The sequence below is a fragment of the Propithecus coquereli genome, unplaced genomic scaffold, assembly GCF_000956105.1.
Source record: "Propithecus coquereli isolate 6110/MARCELLA unplaced genomic scaffold, Pcoq_1.0 Scaffold170, whole genome shotgun sequence".
Lineage (NCBI taxonomy): Eukaryota > Metazoa > Chordata > Mammalia > Primates > Indriidae > Propithecus > Propithecus coquereli.
The window spans coordinates 4611564-4627261 of record NW_012141636.1 but is presented as its reverse complement, the minus strand read 5'-3'; the positions used below and the strand labels follow the sequence as shown (position 1 = coordinate 4627261).

Below are 15698 nucleotides of genomic sequence, written 5' to 3'. Positions count from 1 at the left end.
TATCTATTACAAACTAAATTTCAAATGGAGGAAACTGAAAATTCTATTCATATAAAAACTCTTAAGACATTTCACATATTTTCAGTTTAATGAGGAAATAACTCCTGTCCTTTCTTAAGCATCACAGGCCATTCAATCACTCATGCCACAAACACTGAATACTTTGATGGAGCAAAGTATCTTGTTAGTCAATTCCTAGTTTGACTACTGACCTCCATTAAATTTATATTTATAATAAATGCTTGTAGACATGGCCCCTAGTTTAATGATTCTGAGAAAAATCCCCCTTCCTCTCCCTTCACGGACTGTGTCTCTTGCCAAGCTTGGTAGTGTACACTGTCATAAATGTCACTGAGACTTGACTCTAAATATTCTCATTTCGACTGAATCTCTCTGGTTCACTTCTGAGGGGTGAAGGGAGAATGGGGACATACCTCTTTTCTTACGGACTCAACAACATTCCCTCAGGCTCTTGCCTGACTAAGAGTCAGACTGATGCTTATACCTGTTGCTGCTTACTAGTCCTCACCTTCAATTTTCCCTGATATAAGCAGGAAAATATGTACCTCTTTTTTTTCCCTTAGGAACTCAAGCTGAAGAAATAAACGGCGAAAATATGGTAGGAAAGCACAGGCTTGGAAAGGTAAAAAAAGGAATCGGAGGAAAAAGATAAGGCTTGAAATGGTGTTTATAGCATCTTCTCACCCATTTCTTTTGGCATCCCATCCCATAATGACCAACCACAGGATGTACTTTCTGCTTAAAACCTTTTAAAACTTTGGTGCCAATCCTTCTCTATAGCCTCTAGGTACTCTTGGGTGACCACAAATAATGTGAAAAGAAAATTCATTTGAGAAGTTGATTAATGACTGAAATATTAATATGTTTAACAGATATTAAAGAAATAGATCTCAGAAATTAACTGGTCCAAATTAAGGCATGGAGAAAAGTAGTACTGTAGGGTCACTTCAGCCGATATAGGTCCACAGGTCCACTCTGCACAAGCCTGGACCTCTCAAGCCACAGAGGGAGGGTGAGTCTGAGCAAGGCCAGTAAAGGCATGTTGTGTGCCTACGGTCTCTTGTGCCCTGTTCTTGGCACAAAGGCCATCCTATCACCTACAGTCTGACAAGATCAGGATGTTATGCTGCACGGCAGGGAAGATGTGGCAGAAAATTCAACAGGCAAGCTACAGTAGTTTGAGAGTTGGAGAAAGAAGTACTGGGATTTGCAGGTTTGCAGGGACAAAGGATAAAGTCCAAAACATTATTTTACTTAGGACAGATGTGGAGGAGGGACAGATGGGGGGGAAATGTAGAAAGCAAAAGGAAATAGGAAACAGGTCCTTTACCCTTCTGGGTAGCTACAAGACAATCCAGAGTCAAGCAAATGATGTTATGGAGTTGTAAGAAGAGAAGTGATTGACTATTCTGGATTTAAAGGCTTCACATACAGAGAAACATGTCTTTCTACATCTGTGCAACTACCATCCTGTCTAAGAAACACAGAGCTATATCAAAAATCACTGTCCCTGGAAATGTTTACTTCATTGTTGTGATCCCTCCAGAGCCCCCCACTTGACTGGCTAGCAGCAAAGGTTGCAAGGGAACTCTCGAGTCCAAGCAGTTGAGTTAACAAAAAATAACACACCAGCAAGCAAGAGAAGGGCAAGAAGAGGCCAGGCATAAAGATTCCATGAGTAGGAAGGAGAAAGGAGAGAACTGAAATGGGGAGGGGAGGGAAAGAAGAGGGAGAGAGAGAGTCCACATCAAATAGCAAGAGAATAATTTCTAAAAGACCAGATATAAATTCTTTATTCCAACTAAAAGTCACTTACTTTTCTCTCTATATAAAATAGCACACATTCTTATTCACCAAAGTTGTAAGCTCAAGGCCGTTCACTGCCCTGCAGCAGTTTTAGGACCCATGCTACATCATGGCCAAGATCCAGCCCCTTCTGTGCTTTTAGAAGTCACACACCAGTGTCAGTCTCATTTCTTTGTATTTACTCTTTTTGTAACTACAGGGCTATTACAAGTAGTCACCGGAGGCCAAGTCAGCACCCTGATCTCAAGGTCCCCTTAGTCCCTGACACTTCTTTCCTTGCTAATTCCACAAGAAGAAGAAATTATAGAACGAGCACTAATAGTAAAGGGCTATAAAAAGGAAAGCACATTTATGTGTTGATTAGTTAATACCAATTTGATGGTGAGTACAAATGGGTCCCGTTCTGCTGCTCTTGTGGTGCTCCACTTTGGATAATGGGCTTAAGTTTAATCCAGGAAAGTGTAAGAGGTACTAGATCACTGTCACATATCAGAACAACATCTATTGGATGCTGGGGAAGGGGGAGGGTGGTGGGAGGAGGGGGGAAGAGGGAGGAGGGGACGGGTATTTGTATACACAAGGAGTGCAATGCGCACTACCCGAAGGATGGACATATCTGAAACACGGACTTCGGTGGGGGGGGGGGAACCAAGGGCAACACACCTAACCTAATCATCTGTACCACGGGAAGGGCGGCGGGAGGAGGGGGGAGGAGGGAGGAGGGGACGGGTATTTGTATACACAAGGAGTGCAATGCGCACTACCCGAAGGATGGACATATTTGAAACACGGACTTCGGTGGAGGGGGGAACCAAGGGCAACACACGTAACCTAAACGTATGTACACCCATAATTTGCTGAAAAAAAAAAAAAAAAAAAAAAAGGAAAGCACAAAGATGAAGCAACTTAAGAACAATCTCCTATACCTCTATAATTAAGGTAACATTATTACTTATCACATTCAAAGCCCAATCCTACAGAAAATATTCATTTCTTACTCCTTTTCTTGTGTTTCTTCCTTGGTCACTTATTTTCAGCTGAATGAAACGAATAAATTCTTTCTGCGAAAATGAATACTAAGGAGATAAGCCACAATAGCTCAAGGTGTTAGGGGAGATAAAGTTTATCGGATATCTTAGCAAGAAATGAATACTTTTGACTTTGTGGAGCAAAGAACTTTGTTTTCGTGTAAAACTATAATACTTGCTACTTATACGAATAAAAATAAATCACAGGAAGAATTCAAGGAGTCGCTCGGCTGATAGCTTCTCTGCTCCAAAAAACGACAGGAACACTTGGGTCACTGCTCCCAATGGGCACCTACCCTTAGGCCCTGCCAAGAGGCTTCCCAACCACCACCAGGGGAAAGGTTGGTTGTAACATAGGCAAGTGGACAAAGCTCCCCGACAGTAAGGGATATTGATTTTCATTACCTATGCTTTGGTAGAGGATTTAGGAACTCAGGGATGTGATAAAATACAGGCAGAAACAATTTTGTCAGCATTAACTACTAAATCAAATGTTAGCCCAGACACAGTCTACAAGGAGATGAACACTGTCACACAGTATTTTCTTGTGCTCAAAATACTCCTTCTGGGTTTCACCAAAAAAGACATACTCATTTTAGATAAAAGTGAATTGTAAAATCTGAGAGCAAAAAGTAAAAAGATGAAATTCCAAATTAAATAAAAACTGACTAAACAACAACAAATGTAGGCAAAAAAAGGAACTAGATATGAACTGAGTGACAACTATGTTTATAGAGCAAGAAAAAAGTTACAGAAGCAAACATAGAATTTATAAAAAATGATAACTGAACCAAAGGTGTTATTTCAGAAATGAGTAGTAATAAAATGGACACTCAAATTAGCTGATGAAAAACTGATAAGGATCTAACAGATTTGAGAAAATTTGTTACCTTGCAACCTCAATCTTTACTTGATTAATACTAACTCTAGGATTGTATTAATACAGGAAATAGCAATGAAATGACCATAATACTACTGCCCTAAATGCACCATATTTCATTCTCAATCTACATAAAAATGTCAGAAAGACTAAAAGGGCATATAACTTACATTTCTTCAGAGTATAAATAAACTAAAAAACATGTTTTGGAATGGAGAGCTCTATTTGACTTTATTTATGGTGCCAAAAAGTTGTCAATCAATACCTGATTAGGTAGAGGTAGAAGGATAATGATTTTGATTGTCTTCAGGAATACAAAGTATATTTGTGTTTGCTTGAACAACTACATTTTGCACTACTTCCCAATGAAATCAAACTGAACTTTTTGATTCACCACTACAAATTAGTTAATTATTCATTCAGGCTAAACATTCATTAGTGTATTCTGCTTCATGATGGTTATTTCATTTTACATTTTATATAAACTTTAAAAAAATGACTGCAATTTATAAAAAAGAAAAAGCAAATTGTAGAAACGCACCTTTTGACGAGCAAAATTTTACTAAACAATCTCAGCAAATTTCATAATTTGTCTTTCAATATCACAGTCTTTTCATGTTTATGGAAACAATTACTTATGAATTAAGACATTTTTAACCTGACAAGAAAAAGTATAAACATGATTGCTGAATAGAGAAAATGAGGTGCAGGTAACAGTGCTTTCTCAGTGCTTTAATACTTCATTTTTAAAAGTAAACACAGGACCAATCGTCATTTTGATTCCAGTGAATAAAAAGTTAAAATTAACTTTATTAATCAATTTTGAGGTCTGAAACCAAAATGATCCTTTAACAGCATTGCCAAATGGACAGGTCAATTCTAAAAAGTTAATCACAAAGCAAAATTTTGACCAAATTAAAATGGCTCATTCTGTTACTATGGTACCAGAGTCTGTCTGCCTTTTTGTTGGGTTTCAATTTGCCATAGCAACAAAGGATAGGATTACACATAAACAGAAGTATACAAGACTTGATGAAATTGAATATAGGAGATTAAACATTTTTAAAGTCTGGGTTATAATTCCTTTTGCAACACCAGTTCTACTGCATAATTTACAATGGCCTAAAAAATTTTTAGCAACAAATTATATTAAAAAAATACCATCATCCCTATAAGTTACATTAACTATAGACATCACAACCATTTAAGCTTTTTATTAACTTAGAAAAGTATGACTTCTCCCTGAAAAACTCTAAATAGTCATCATATTTCAATTATAGCTATCCTGAACTACTTTCATAATCAACAGTGATTATATTTTGTCACTTCTTTATTCTAACAGTAAAAATGGTGACAATGATTTTTAAAAAGAAGGCTGGAGAAACTGAATCCAATTAGTGATGAAATGGACTTTTTAAACAACTGCTGGGTTCTTGTATTGTTTTTAGTTGTAAAACATCCATTATATAGGTGAAACAGTTGAAAGGTCATAAACTGCCAAACTTTCTAAAACTACTTTTGATCCCTTCTAAAACAATGGCATATAAATACTGAGCTATGAAGAATTACATCTTTAGAAATGATAACAAACACAATAAACCTATAGAAGTTTTAAAAGTTGTGTTTGACAATATTCAAATGTAATGCTTTCACAAAAGATTAAAACACACATTTTAACTCTATCAGATGCGTCCATTTCCATGTGCTCCTAATCCGCCATTAGTGTAGAGGTTCACTGGGCTCCCAAATTGCCCGAATGGTCATGGAGAGAGGTGATATATATCAGTTAAAAAAAAGAGCATGGATACCACGACATATACTCATCCAAATGGTATGAGACCCATCTTTGCATCCCTGAAGTAAGAATGGCCACTTTCTCCAACTAAATTGCTCTATATTAAAGCAGCATTGTCTGTGGAAAGTTACTGCAAATCTGTAACATTCCACAACTACAGATACCAATTCAAAAGTTAAAAAAAATACAGACCAAATCCATGTACCCGTGATCCTTTGTAAATCCTAAAATGTAGAAATAGTACTATTTTTAACCAAGAATTATATTGGAATGAACTAAAGAAATCTTTTAAACTAATTTTAAGTGTACTCTTATTTGCTATTATATGTCTACATAGATTATTTAATATTGCTTGTGGACATAATTTAATAGATAATACATCAATAATGTCAACCACTACAGTGATCCACAACCTGATTCTGGCTACGGAGGAAGCTTAATTATTAAGCAATACCTTCCTAAAAAGCTTCTATATTTCTGATTGGTATGAAAAACAAACAAAAAAAAGAGCATCTCATTAAAATAACACTGAAATTCGAGTTCGGGCCCCCTTCTTTGCGTTCACATAATTAACTCTTCAGGATAAATGATGAAACATTTAGTCACATTAATAAATTACAGTCATCTTCAAGAAAACTCTGTGGGCAACTCTGGCGTTACAGTTGTGTATCTTGGATCCAACCTGGGGATGAAATCCTGAAAGTATTTAGATGCACTAGTACCAAAAACATCAAGGACTTTTCGGTTCATGACCGCAAATCTGTAAAACAGAGAATACAGTAAATAGTATTTAATGAAGTCTATAAAATAAAATAATTCATTTTAGTTGACTTATCTTTTATGGGATAGAAAAACAGAAAAGGCTGATATGGCAAAAGACCTAAACTCAATGGCAAATGCAAAAATCACGTGGATACTCTTCTTCAAGATTCACTTCTCATGCTTTATTTAAAGAGAAAATCCCAAGCCGGGTGCGGTGGCTCATGCCTGTAATCCTAGCACTCTGGGAGGCCGAGGCGGGCAGATTGTTTGAGCTCAGGAGTTCGAAACCAGCCTGAGCAAGAGCGAGACCCCGTCTCTACTAAAAAAAATAAAAAGAAATTAATCAGACAATTATAAATATATAGAAAAAATTAGCCAGGCACCGTGGCGCATGCCTGTAGTCCCAGCTACTCGGGAGGCTGAGGCGGGAGGACCGCTTGAGCCCAGGAGTTTGAGGTTGCTGTGAGCTAGGCTGACGCCACAGCACTCTAGCCCGGGCAACACAGTGAGACTTTGTCTCAAAAAAAAAAAAAAAAAAAAAAGAGAAAATCCCAGATTTGAAACCTCAGAGATTACAATCATTACTTCAAACCCCTCTAGGGTTCTTTCCACTAGACTATATCAAATAGAAAACTAGGTTATTATTTTTCTGATGAATGAATTCACAGGAAACTAAACACTGAATGAACTAATATTTATCCATGAGGCAAAAGTATTAAATGTAATTTCTCTCATAATTGACTTCTTAATGTTTCACAATCAAAAGAAAACACATCCAAATGTGCAAACATTTAATGAATAAAAGGCAAACAGTGTATAGGTTTTCAAATTTCTAATAGATAAAACAGAGTAAAAACATACTCTCATGTTATCGATTACCTAGTCTAAGATATTAAAATTTTTAAAAGACACATACATAGCTAATGTGCAAGATGGACATTCTATGTCTCAGTACCTATTCACAAGCATGTCCTTTCTGGAGAAGACAGCTGAATGAAATTAGTTTTGAATCATTGGCCAGTATCATTATTCTAACAGTCAATAAGTATGGCTTGTAGTTATTTTCCAAAGTAAGTTCTCTTATAAAATAACTAACCAGAAAAACTCACTAATGTGGCCAGGTGTAGTGGTTCACACCTGTAATCCTAGCACTTTGGGAGGCCAAGGTGGGAGGATTGCTTGAGGCCAGTAGTTCAAGATCAGCCTGGAAAACAGAGCAAGACCTTATCTCTGCGCAAAATAGAAAACTCAGCCTGCTGTGGTGGCGAGCACCTGTAGTTCCAGCTACGGGAGGCTGAGGCAGAAGGACTACTTGAGCTCAGGAGTTTGAGGGTGCAGTGAACCATGATGATGCCACCACACTCTAGCCTGGGCAACAGAGGAAGACACTGTCTCAAAAAACAAAAACAGAAACAAACAAAAAAGACCTCACTAATGTGCAGAAAACTAAATGATAAAAATGATTAAACAATAATAATATAAAGGATATATAGTATCATGGCTAAGAGAAAGAATTCTGTAGCCACACTGCCTAGCTTATATCCCAGCTCCTTCATTAACTAGCTGCATGACTCTGGCAAACTATCTAACCTCTCTGTGCATCTCAGTTTCTTCATATATAAAATAGGGATAAATAATAGTACCTAACTGATAGAGCTGTTTTAAGAATTAAATACATATGTATGTATACATGTGTATTGTATGTATCTTAAAACTATATCTTGGACATACTAAGCACTATAAAGCATTTGATATTATTATTAATGATAGTAATATTAACAGCAGCTGTAATTTACTGAATGCCTACTAAGTACTACTATAAACATCTCAACTTTCCTATAACCATATAATGTATGAATTATTGTTTCACGTAGAAAGAAAGAAATTTAGGCTCATGAAGGTCAATAACTTTCCCACAGTAACACAACTGAAGATATGCCAGCTGGAGTCAAACTTAGGTCTGTCTAATTCCAAAGCCCATGATCTTTCTATTAATCTTAGGTCAAGCTGGCCACCAAAGAATTAGATTAAGATCAGGGAAACAAAAACAAAAACATGATAAGAAAGGCAAAGGAAAATACACTTACAACAATAAGCAACAGAATATGATCATTTTTCCAAAATGGAAATCAGTTAATTATGTAGAGATGATCTTTAATGAATCTGTTTAATATTTTTAATGAAAAAGGAGTCAATGATTCAAAAAGTTAGGCTTAAGTATTTATGCAGCAACTAATTAGCATTAATCTAGAACACTTAAAATATCTAAAATATTACAGGGAAAAGAAAAGTCAGAATAATGTTCAAAGAATGTCCCATGTTATTCCCATTAAGTTATTTATATATAAATTAAATATGACCATCTACTTTACCACTGAAAGAACAATCCTTCAAAAAGACAAAAATATTTGTAATCTTTTAATGAAAATTGCTTTTTTCTATGAGCATTTAAAACATCTAAGTCACTTACTTGCCCTTGGTGAGTCTTAAAAGGAACTTCCAGTAAGATGGTCGCAAGGTATGAACTTCCATGACAGCCTAAGATTTAATTTGAGACTTCTTTTAGTAAATACAAATATTATCAGCAGTTTTAGGCAATAGAGTTGTTTTATCTCTAAGTCAACAAGCTACCAAGAATCTTTGTAAATATGCCTTCAAATAGAAACGTTGCTTTCGAAATAATTAAGTAAACAGTCATTACTACGGGGAAGCATTTACTGACTTACCCATTAGATGGCTGCAATTCACTAGTTTTAATGAGTTTATCAATCTGGCAGCATCGCTATGAGAAACAGCAAACAAAATCTCTCCCTAAAACTTTGTAAAAACCCTAAAACCATAAACATCAATAATAATGATTACAGAATTTAAAGAGATTGAATAATGCCTCTATTAAACTAGTTCTCCCTCCATTCTCATTCCCTGAGTAATATTGGGGAAATGCAAATTATTCATATGGTATCTTTTTTCTTAAAGATGGAGAATTAAATTGAGGCATTCAACCAAAGGTACTGGAGTAATAATTTACCTATAAATTGCACTCTACTTAAACCTAAAAACTGGTGTGCTTATAATAAAACACATTAAGTTAACAAGTTTGATGATTTGAAACTTGCAAGCTATCTTGCTGAAAAAAACAAAAATGAAGCATAAAATGTAATTCTGTAAATAGAAACATTCCCAGATATTATTTTCCCCCCATTAGATTAATGTACATTAGAAACAAATCATTCTATTTCTCATTTCAAAAAGCTATACTTACTGCCTGGAAGCAAATTGCTGTAGAGATGGAATAGATGATAGTATCTGCATGAGGAAAATAGGGAACCTTCCCTGCTTCTATGCCTTTGAAATACATTGTCTGCAAAACAAGCATAGGTAAGAGTTATTTTAAAAGAACCTTTCAAAAGCATTAACAAATGTAGTTGCACAGTATGCTCACTACCTACGACTATGTTTTCTACCTTTCTGAATGCTAATACTCCCTTCAGAGCTTAAAGCATATATCTTCCATGAGAGTGAAGGGTCAGTTCTTCCCTTTCCTTCACTCCTTCACCCCTTCACTCCAAACCCCAGCTGCAAGTAGTAATACTTTTCTGTGAAATTCAACAGCAGTTTATTTCTACTGCTTTTATGTCATATATTCTTCAATGCTTTCTGTATAAAGCTTAGGTCTTCCTTCCCCTGTTAGATAAATAATAAAATAAATATTAATAATAAAACAACAAAAGCCATATGCAACAAACCCACAGCCAACATCATACTGAATGGGAAAAGTTGGAAGCATTCGCCCTAAGAACTGGAATGGACAAGGATGCCCGCTTTTACCACATCTACTCAATGGAATAGGATGCCCACTTTTACCACATCTATTCTACTCCTGGAAGTCCTAGCCAGAGCAATCAAGCAAGAGAAAGAAATAAAGGGCATCTAAATTGGAAAAGAGGAAGTCAAACTATCTGTGTTTGCTGAAAATACAATCTTATATCTAGAAAACCCTAAAGACTCCTAGAATGGATAAACGAATCCAGTAAAGCCTCAGGTTACAAAATCAATGTACACAAATCAGTAGCATTTCTATACATTAATAACAATCAAGCTGAGAATCAAATCAAGAACTCAATCTCATTTACAATAGCTGCTAAATAAATAAACAATCTTGGAATATACTTAATCAAGGAGGTAAAAGATCCCTACAGTGAGAAGTATAAAACACTGATGACAGAAACTTATAGATGACATAGACAAATGAAAAGCATCCTATGTTCAGGGATTAGAAGAACCAGTACTGTTAAAAGGTCCATACTGCCCAAAGTAATCTACAAATTCATAAAATTCCCACCAAAATACAAACATCATTTTTCACAAAATTAGAAAAAACCCTACAACTCATATGGAACCAAAAAAGGGCAAGAATAGCCAAAGTAATCCTAAGCAAAAAGAATAAAGCTGGAGGCATCACATTACTCAACTTCAAATTATACTACAGGGCTATATATAGTAACCAAAACAGCATGGTACTGGTATAAAAGTAAACACATAGATCAATGGAAAAGAATAGAGAACCCAGAAATAAAGCCACATACCTACAACCAATGGATCTTTGAGAAAGAGGACAAAAGCATACACTGGGGAAAGGACACCCTATTGGATAAATGGTGCTAGGAAAATTGCATAGCCACATGTACAAGAATGAAACTGGATCCCTGTCTCTCACCATACACAAAAATTAACTCAAGATGGTTTTAAAAATTTAACTATAAGACCTGCAGCCACAAAAATATTAGAAGAAAATCCTGAGAAAATTATTCTTGCCATTGGCCCACATAATTTATGACTAAGACCCCAAAAGCAAATACTACAAAAACCAAAATAAATGGGACTTAATGAAACTAAAAAGCTTCTGCACGGCAGGAGAAATAATCAACAGAGTAAACAGACAACCTACAGAATGGAAGAATATTTGCAAGCTATACATCTGACAAAGGCCTAATATTCAGAATCCATAAGGAACACAAACAAATCAGCAAGAAGAAAACAAATAAACCCATTAAAAACTAGGCTAAATACATGAACAGACATTTTCCAAAACAAGAGAAACAAATGGCCAACGAACATGCGAAAAAATGCTCATATGTCAGAATGGCCAACTCAAAAAGCAATAGATGTTGGCGTGAATGCAGTGAAAAAGGAATGCTTATGTGCTGTTGGTAGGAATGTAAATTAGTACAACCTCTATGGAAAACAGAATGGAATTTTCTCAAAGAACCAAAAGTAGACCTACCATTCAATCCAGTAATCCCACTACAGGGGATCTACCCAAAGGAAAAAAAGTCATTTTACTTAAAAAAAAAAAAAAAAAAAATCTGTACGTTTATCACAGCACGATTCACAATTGTAAAGATACGGAATCAACCTAAGTGCCCACCAATACACACACACACACCGTGGAATACTACCCAGCCATTACAAAGAATGAAATAACGTCTTTTGCAGCGAGTTGGATAGAATTGGAGGCAATTATCCCAAGTCAAGTAACTATGGAAAAAAACTAAATAACACATGTTCTCACTTACAAGTGGGAGCTAAGCAATGGGTATGCGTGGTCATACAGAGTAACATGATGGACACTGGAGACTCAGAAGGGAAAGAGTAGGAAGGAGTACAGTATGAAAAATTACCTATTGGGTACAATGTATACTATTCGGGTGATCAGTATATTAAAAGCCTAGACTTCTCCACTATACAAATCATCCATGTAATAAAAAACCATTAGTACCCCCTAAATCTATTAAAACAAAATACACATTATGTATAGAAAGAAGACTGGGATAAATTTGAGTCCTCAAAATAAGTAAGCAAAAATGGCATTTCATGTATTAATATGAGAACGTAGTTGGATCTTTACTGACTTTGAACCCGGAAATTTAGATGGCTTTTTCTTAACTAAAGTTATGATGCTAACCTAAAATCTAATAAACAATGTACGCATAATTTTAAAAATTAATTAATAAAGCAAAATACCAAAACAAAATAATAACCCTAGCTACTTTGGGAAGCAGCTATAAAACATCTTTTACAAACAAGATATCAATGTTGGTTTCCTCTTGTGTCAAACAATATATTTTTGCCACCTATGGGTTATTTTCTTTCTCCCACTCTCCTTTTCCTCTCCATTAGCAAGTCTTGTCAAGTCTACTTGCTAAACATACACCAAATCTGTGTACTCCTCTGCATCTCTACCGCTAGCACCCTGATGCAAGCCACCATCTCCTACCAGAGACTAACTGTTCTCTCAGCTTCCAGTCGTGTGTTCCTCTAATACATTCTACATACTAGCCAGAATGTTCTTCTTAAAATATGAGTTAAATCATGCCAATCTGATGCTTAAAACTCTTCAGTTGTTTCCAATTGCACTGAGGAAAAAAACTAAACTTCTTACCCCAGCTTTTAAAATCTAGCATGATCTGGCTCCTGCTGTCTTCCTGATTTCATTAAGTGTACATTATCTCAATCTCTCTCTCTTTAATTCTCTCTCTCTCTCACACACACACACACACACACACTCTCTCTCTCTCACACATACACAACTGGGTAAAGCAAATATGTAATTCTCTTAATGTCATTAGGGACACAGATTTTCAGTGAGAGAAGACTTTTTAAAAATCAAACAAGTTAAAAAGCATCTATAATCTTAACTTTGAATCAGAAATATCAGTATACTCCAAATGTATTTTCTGTCTCTAAAAAGAAGGTGGGGGTCGGGAGGAAGGATTCTCTAGCTCCTTTCACTGGGAAAGCCAAGAAACAATAACTAGCCTGGCAGCAAACATTCTCTAGCACCCAGACTAAAGTCTCTAAATACCATTTCCCATTAGAAGAAACTGGGAGCCATTAGAGAAAAGGCTGATTCTACGTCTGGGGCTAAAGTGTCCAAGATGAACCTGGAATATCTTGTTTTATAGCAAGAAAGCTATCAAGAACAATGGCATTATGTCAAAACAAACAAGAGTCAACTTGAGGCTCTCATGGCCAAAGATGGGCACGATTTGATCATAATGACTGTATAGGGTTAACATAAATCAAGCATGTTAAAATCTATGTTTTTATAATGATACTTGAAAATAAAGACTCATGTCAACTTTGGAAGATGTGACAGTACTCACTCACTCTGAACACTGGTAAATAAAGGGAAGTATACAAGCATTTTATTTAGACTTTCCTGAACAAACTATTTCAGAGTAACAAAATAGTTGAAAAGGAAAAGTTCCTTTTAGAAGCATTCTAGTTAATAAATATAGAAGAAACAATAATAGTAGATTATTACCATTTGGCAACCCTTAATGAATCCCAGTACTGACTGCTAAAACTACTAGGTGAAGGACTACTGGGGAACCTTACGTTGGTGCTATCAACATCTGAGCCCACTGATAAGAGGTAATTAGACATTTTTGTGCCTCCTAATGTGATATAACAGGAAGTTCGCACACACAGTAAATGTAAAATATGTTTGCCACGCCCCCCCAAAATTGGATTTTAATTTACCTAAGCCTCAAGATCTAGTTAACAATTTAGGAACTACATGAGTTGAAAAAAACATGATAAACACCAGTGAGGATGCAATCAGCAAAATCCAAAATATGGGAAATTCCATGGAACTAATGATCTAGATCTTCAATAAATGAATGGTCAAAAAAAAAAAAAAAAAGGAGGAGGAGGGGGTAATTATTATAAATTAAAAGAGACTGCTTAAATCTTGATTCAAACAAAGTAATGGCAAAAAGACATTTATAAGATAATCAGTGAAGATGTAAACTCTAATTGGATACATGATAATATTAAGGAATTACTGGGGGGGGTTAATTTATGATAATGGTATTATGGTTATACTTTGGTAGTATTTTTGATTTGTTTGTTTTTAAGAAGTCTTTATCCTTTAGCCTTTATTCTTTAAGGAGTCTTTAATCTGAGTTGTTTACGGATAAAATGATATAATGTCTGGGATTTGCTTTAAAATAAGTTATTACCTGGGGGGCTGAGGACTACAGATGAAAGAAGATTGGCCAAATGCTAATAACTGTTGAAGCCGCATGGTGGGCACATGATGGTTAATTATACTACTCTTTCTACACTTATATATATTTGAAAATAACACACACACACACAAAAATAGGGGAATTGATTTTGCAAAACTTTTATAGGATTAGAATTTACTTTTGTAACTGGGATATATACTTGCTGCTTAAGCAGTCAGACAGCAGCTAAAAAAGCTTTATATCTTTTGGAACAGTTCGTGCATAAAAATTTTTGCTTACCTCCACCAATTTGGATGCTAAATACATGGAAATTGTTGTGCTTTTATAAAACATCATTGATATACCTGCCAAAAATCCTGAAACAAACAAGATAAACTAATCAGATCATAAGGTATTTCTTTGTTAATTAACTTAAATAGGAAAGAAGTGATTTGCAGCACTGCCTCTTGTTACAACACAATTAAGGACAGTAATACACCAGATGACATTGAAATGGGGTGAGTTCTTACTACTATATAGTTTTAAATTAAAAAATTGACCTTCAGAGTTAGGAACAAACAGTTCTGATTTATGTATAACAAGAAACTTTAAATTTCAATTTTGACTTTAAAAAGAGCAGTAGTCTTGTCAAATATAACAATTTTTAAAAATAAATTCTTAAAGGCTATTTGTATCATTTCTGATTTTAAGTGGAAATATTTATTCATCTATTCTCCTAATAGCTCAAATTATTTTTAGTGCTATCATCACATTTATGTCCATAGCATTGCCTTCATTCTATAAATGGAAAACCAAGGAGTGCAGGGCTGGAATACTAATGGTAAAATTATTACTAATAAATACCTGATAAATTATCTATTTAACTTATGTAATACATATAACACACTTACAGGAAATGATCTTTAGTTTTTATTTTTATAAAGATTAAGTTCCTTTAAAAATGATTATTAAAATATATATTATTTTCTAGTGGTAAAAAAAGAATTTTTAAAGAAATCTACTTGAACTTCCATTCATCACTTATATAATATTATAAGGCTTTATGGTCTTTTGTGACACAATCCCAGGATTTCTGGCCTGTAGCAGGGCAGATACCCAAGCCATTATATTGCCAACTCAAAACACCAGATGGCAAGTGTACCATGATATAAAATGTTTGGACGAGTGCCTCAATAGAGATTCTATTACAATAGAGAAAGGAAGATACATAGAAATTGGATAAATTTGGAAGCTAGTTCAGATTCATTCCTACAACTGATTGATACAATAATAATCATTCATTTTTTATTATTCTTTTACCAGCTATAATAGCATGTAGTTCATCATCTAGGTTTCGGACCCAGCGCAGGAAGCAACTAGTACCCTGTTTA

The 15698-nt window shown here is 35.1% G+C and overlaps 1 protein-coding gene across 2 annotated transcripts in view; it reads right to left on the bottom strand.

The window, feature by feature from the left end:
* Nucleotides 1–3939: 3939 nt before the first annotated feature.
* TMEM135 (transmembrane protein 135) overlaps nucleotides 3940–15698 on the bottom strand; it is a 236969-nt gene continuing 225210 nt past the window's right edge. The window contains exons 11-15 of one of the 2 annotated variants that reach the window (XM_012641861.1): nucleotides 15628–15691; nucleotides 14608–14684; nucleotides 9555–9653; nucleotides 8763–8830; nucleotides 3940–6290 (exon numbers count right to left, since the gene is read on the bottom strand). In XM_012641861.1, the coding sequence (XP_012497315.1) occupies nucleotides 6158–6290; nucleotides 8763–8830; nucleotides 9555–9653; nucleotides 14608–14684; nucleotides 15628–15691 (441 nt within the window). In that variant the 3' untranslated portion in view covers nucleotides 3940–6157. The remainder of the gene's footprint in view (nucleotides 6291–8762; nucleotides 8831–9554; nucleotides 9654–14607; nucleotides 14685–15627; nucleotides 15692–15698) is intronic. The other variant, XM_012641862.1, reaches the window with a different exon arrangement.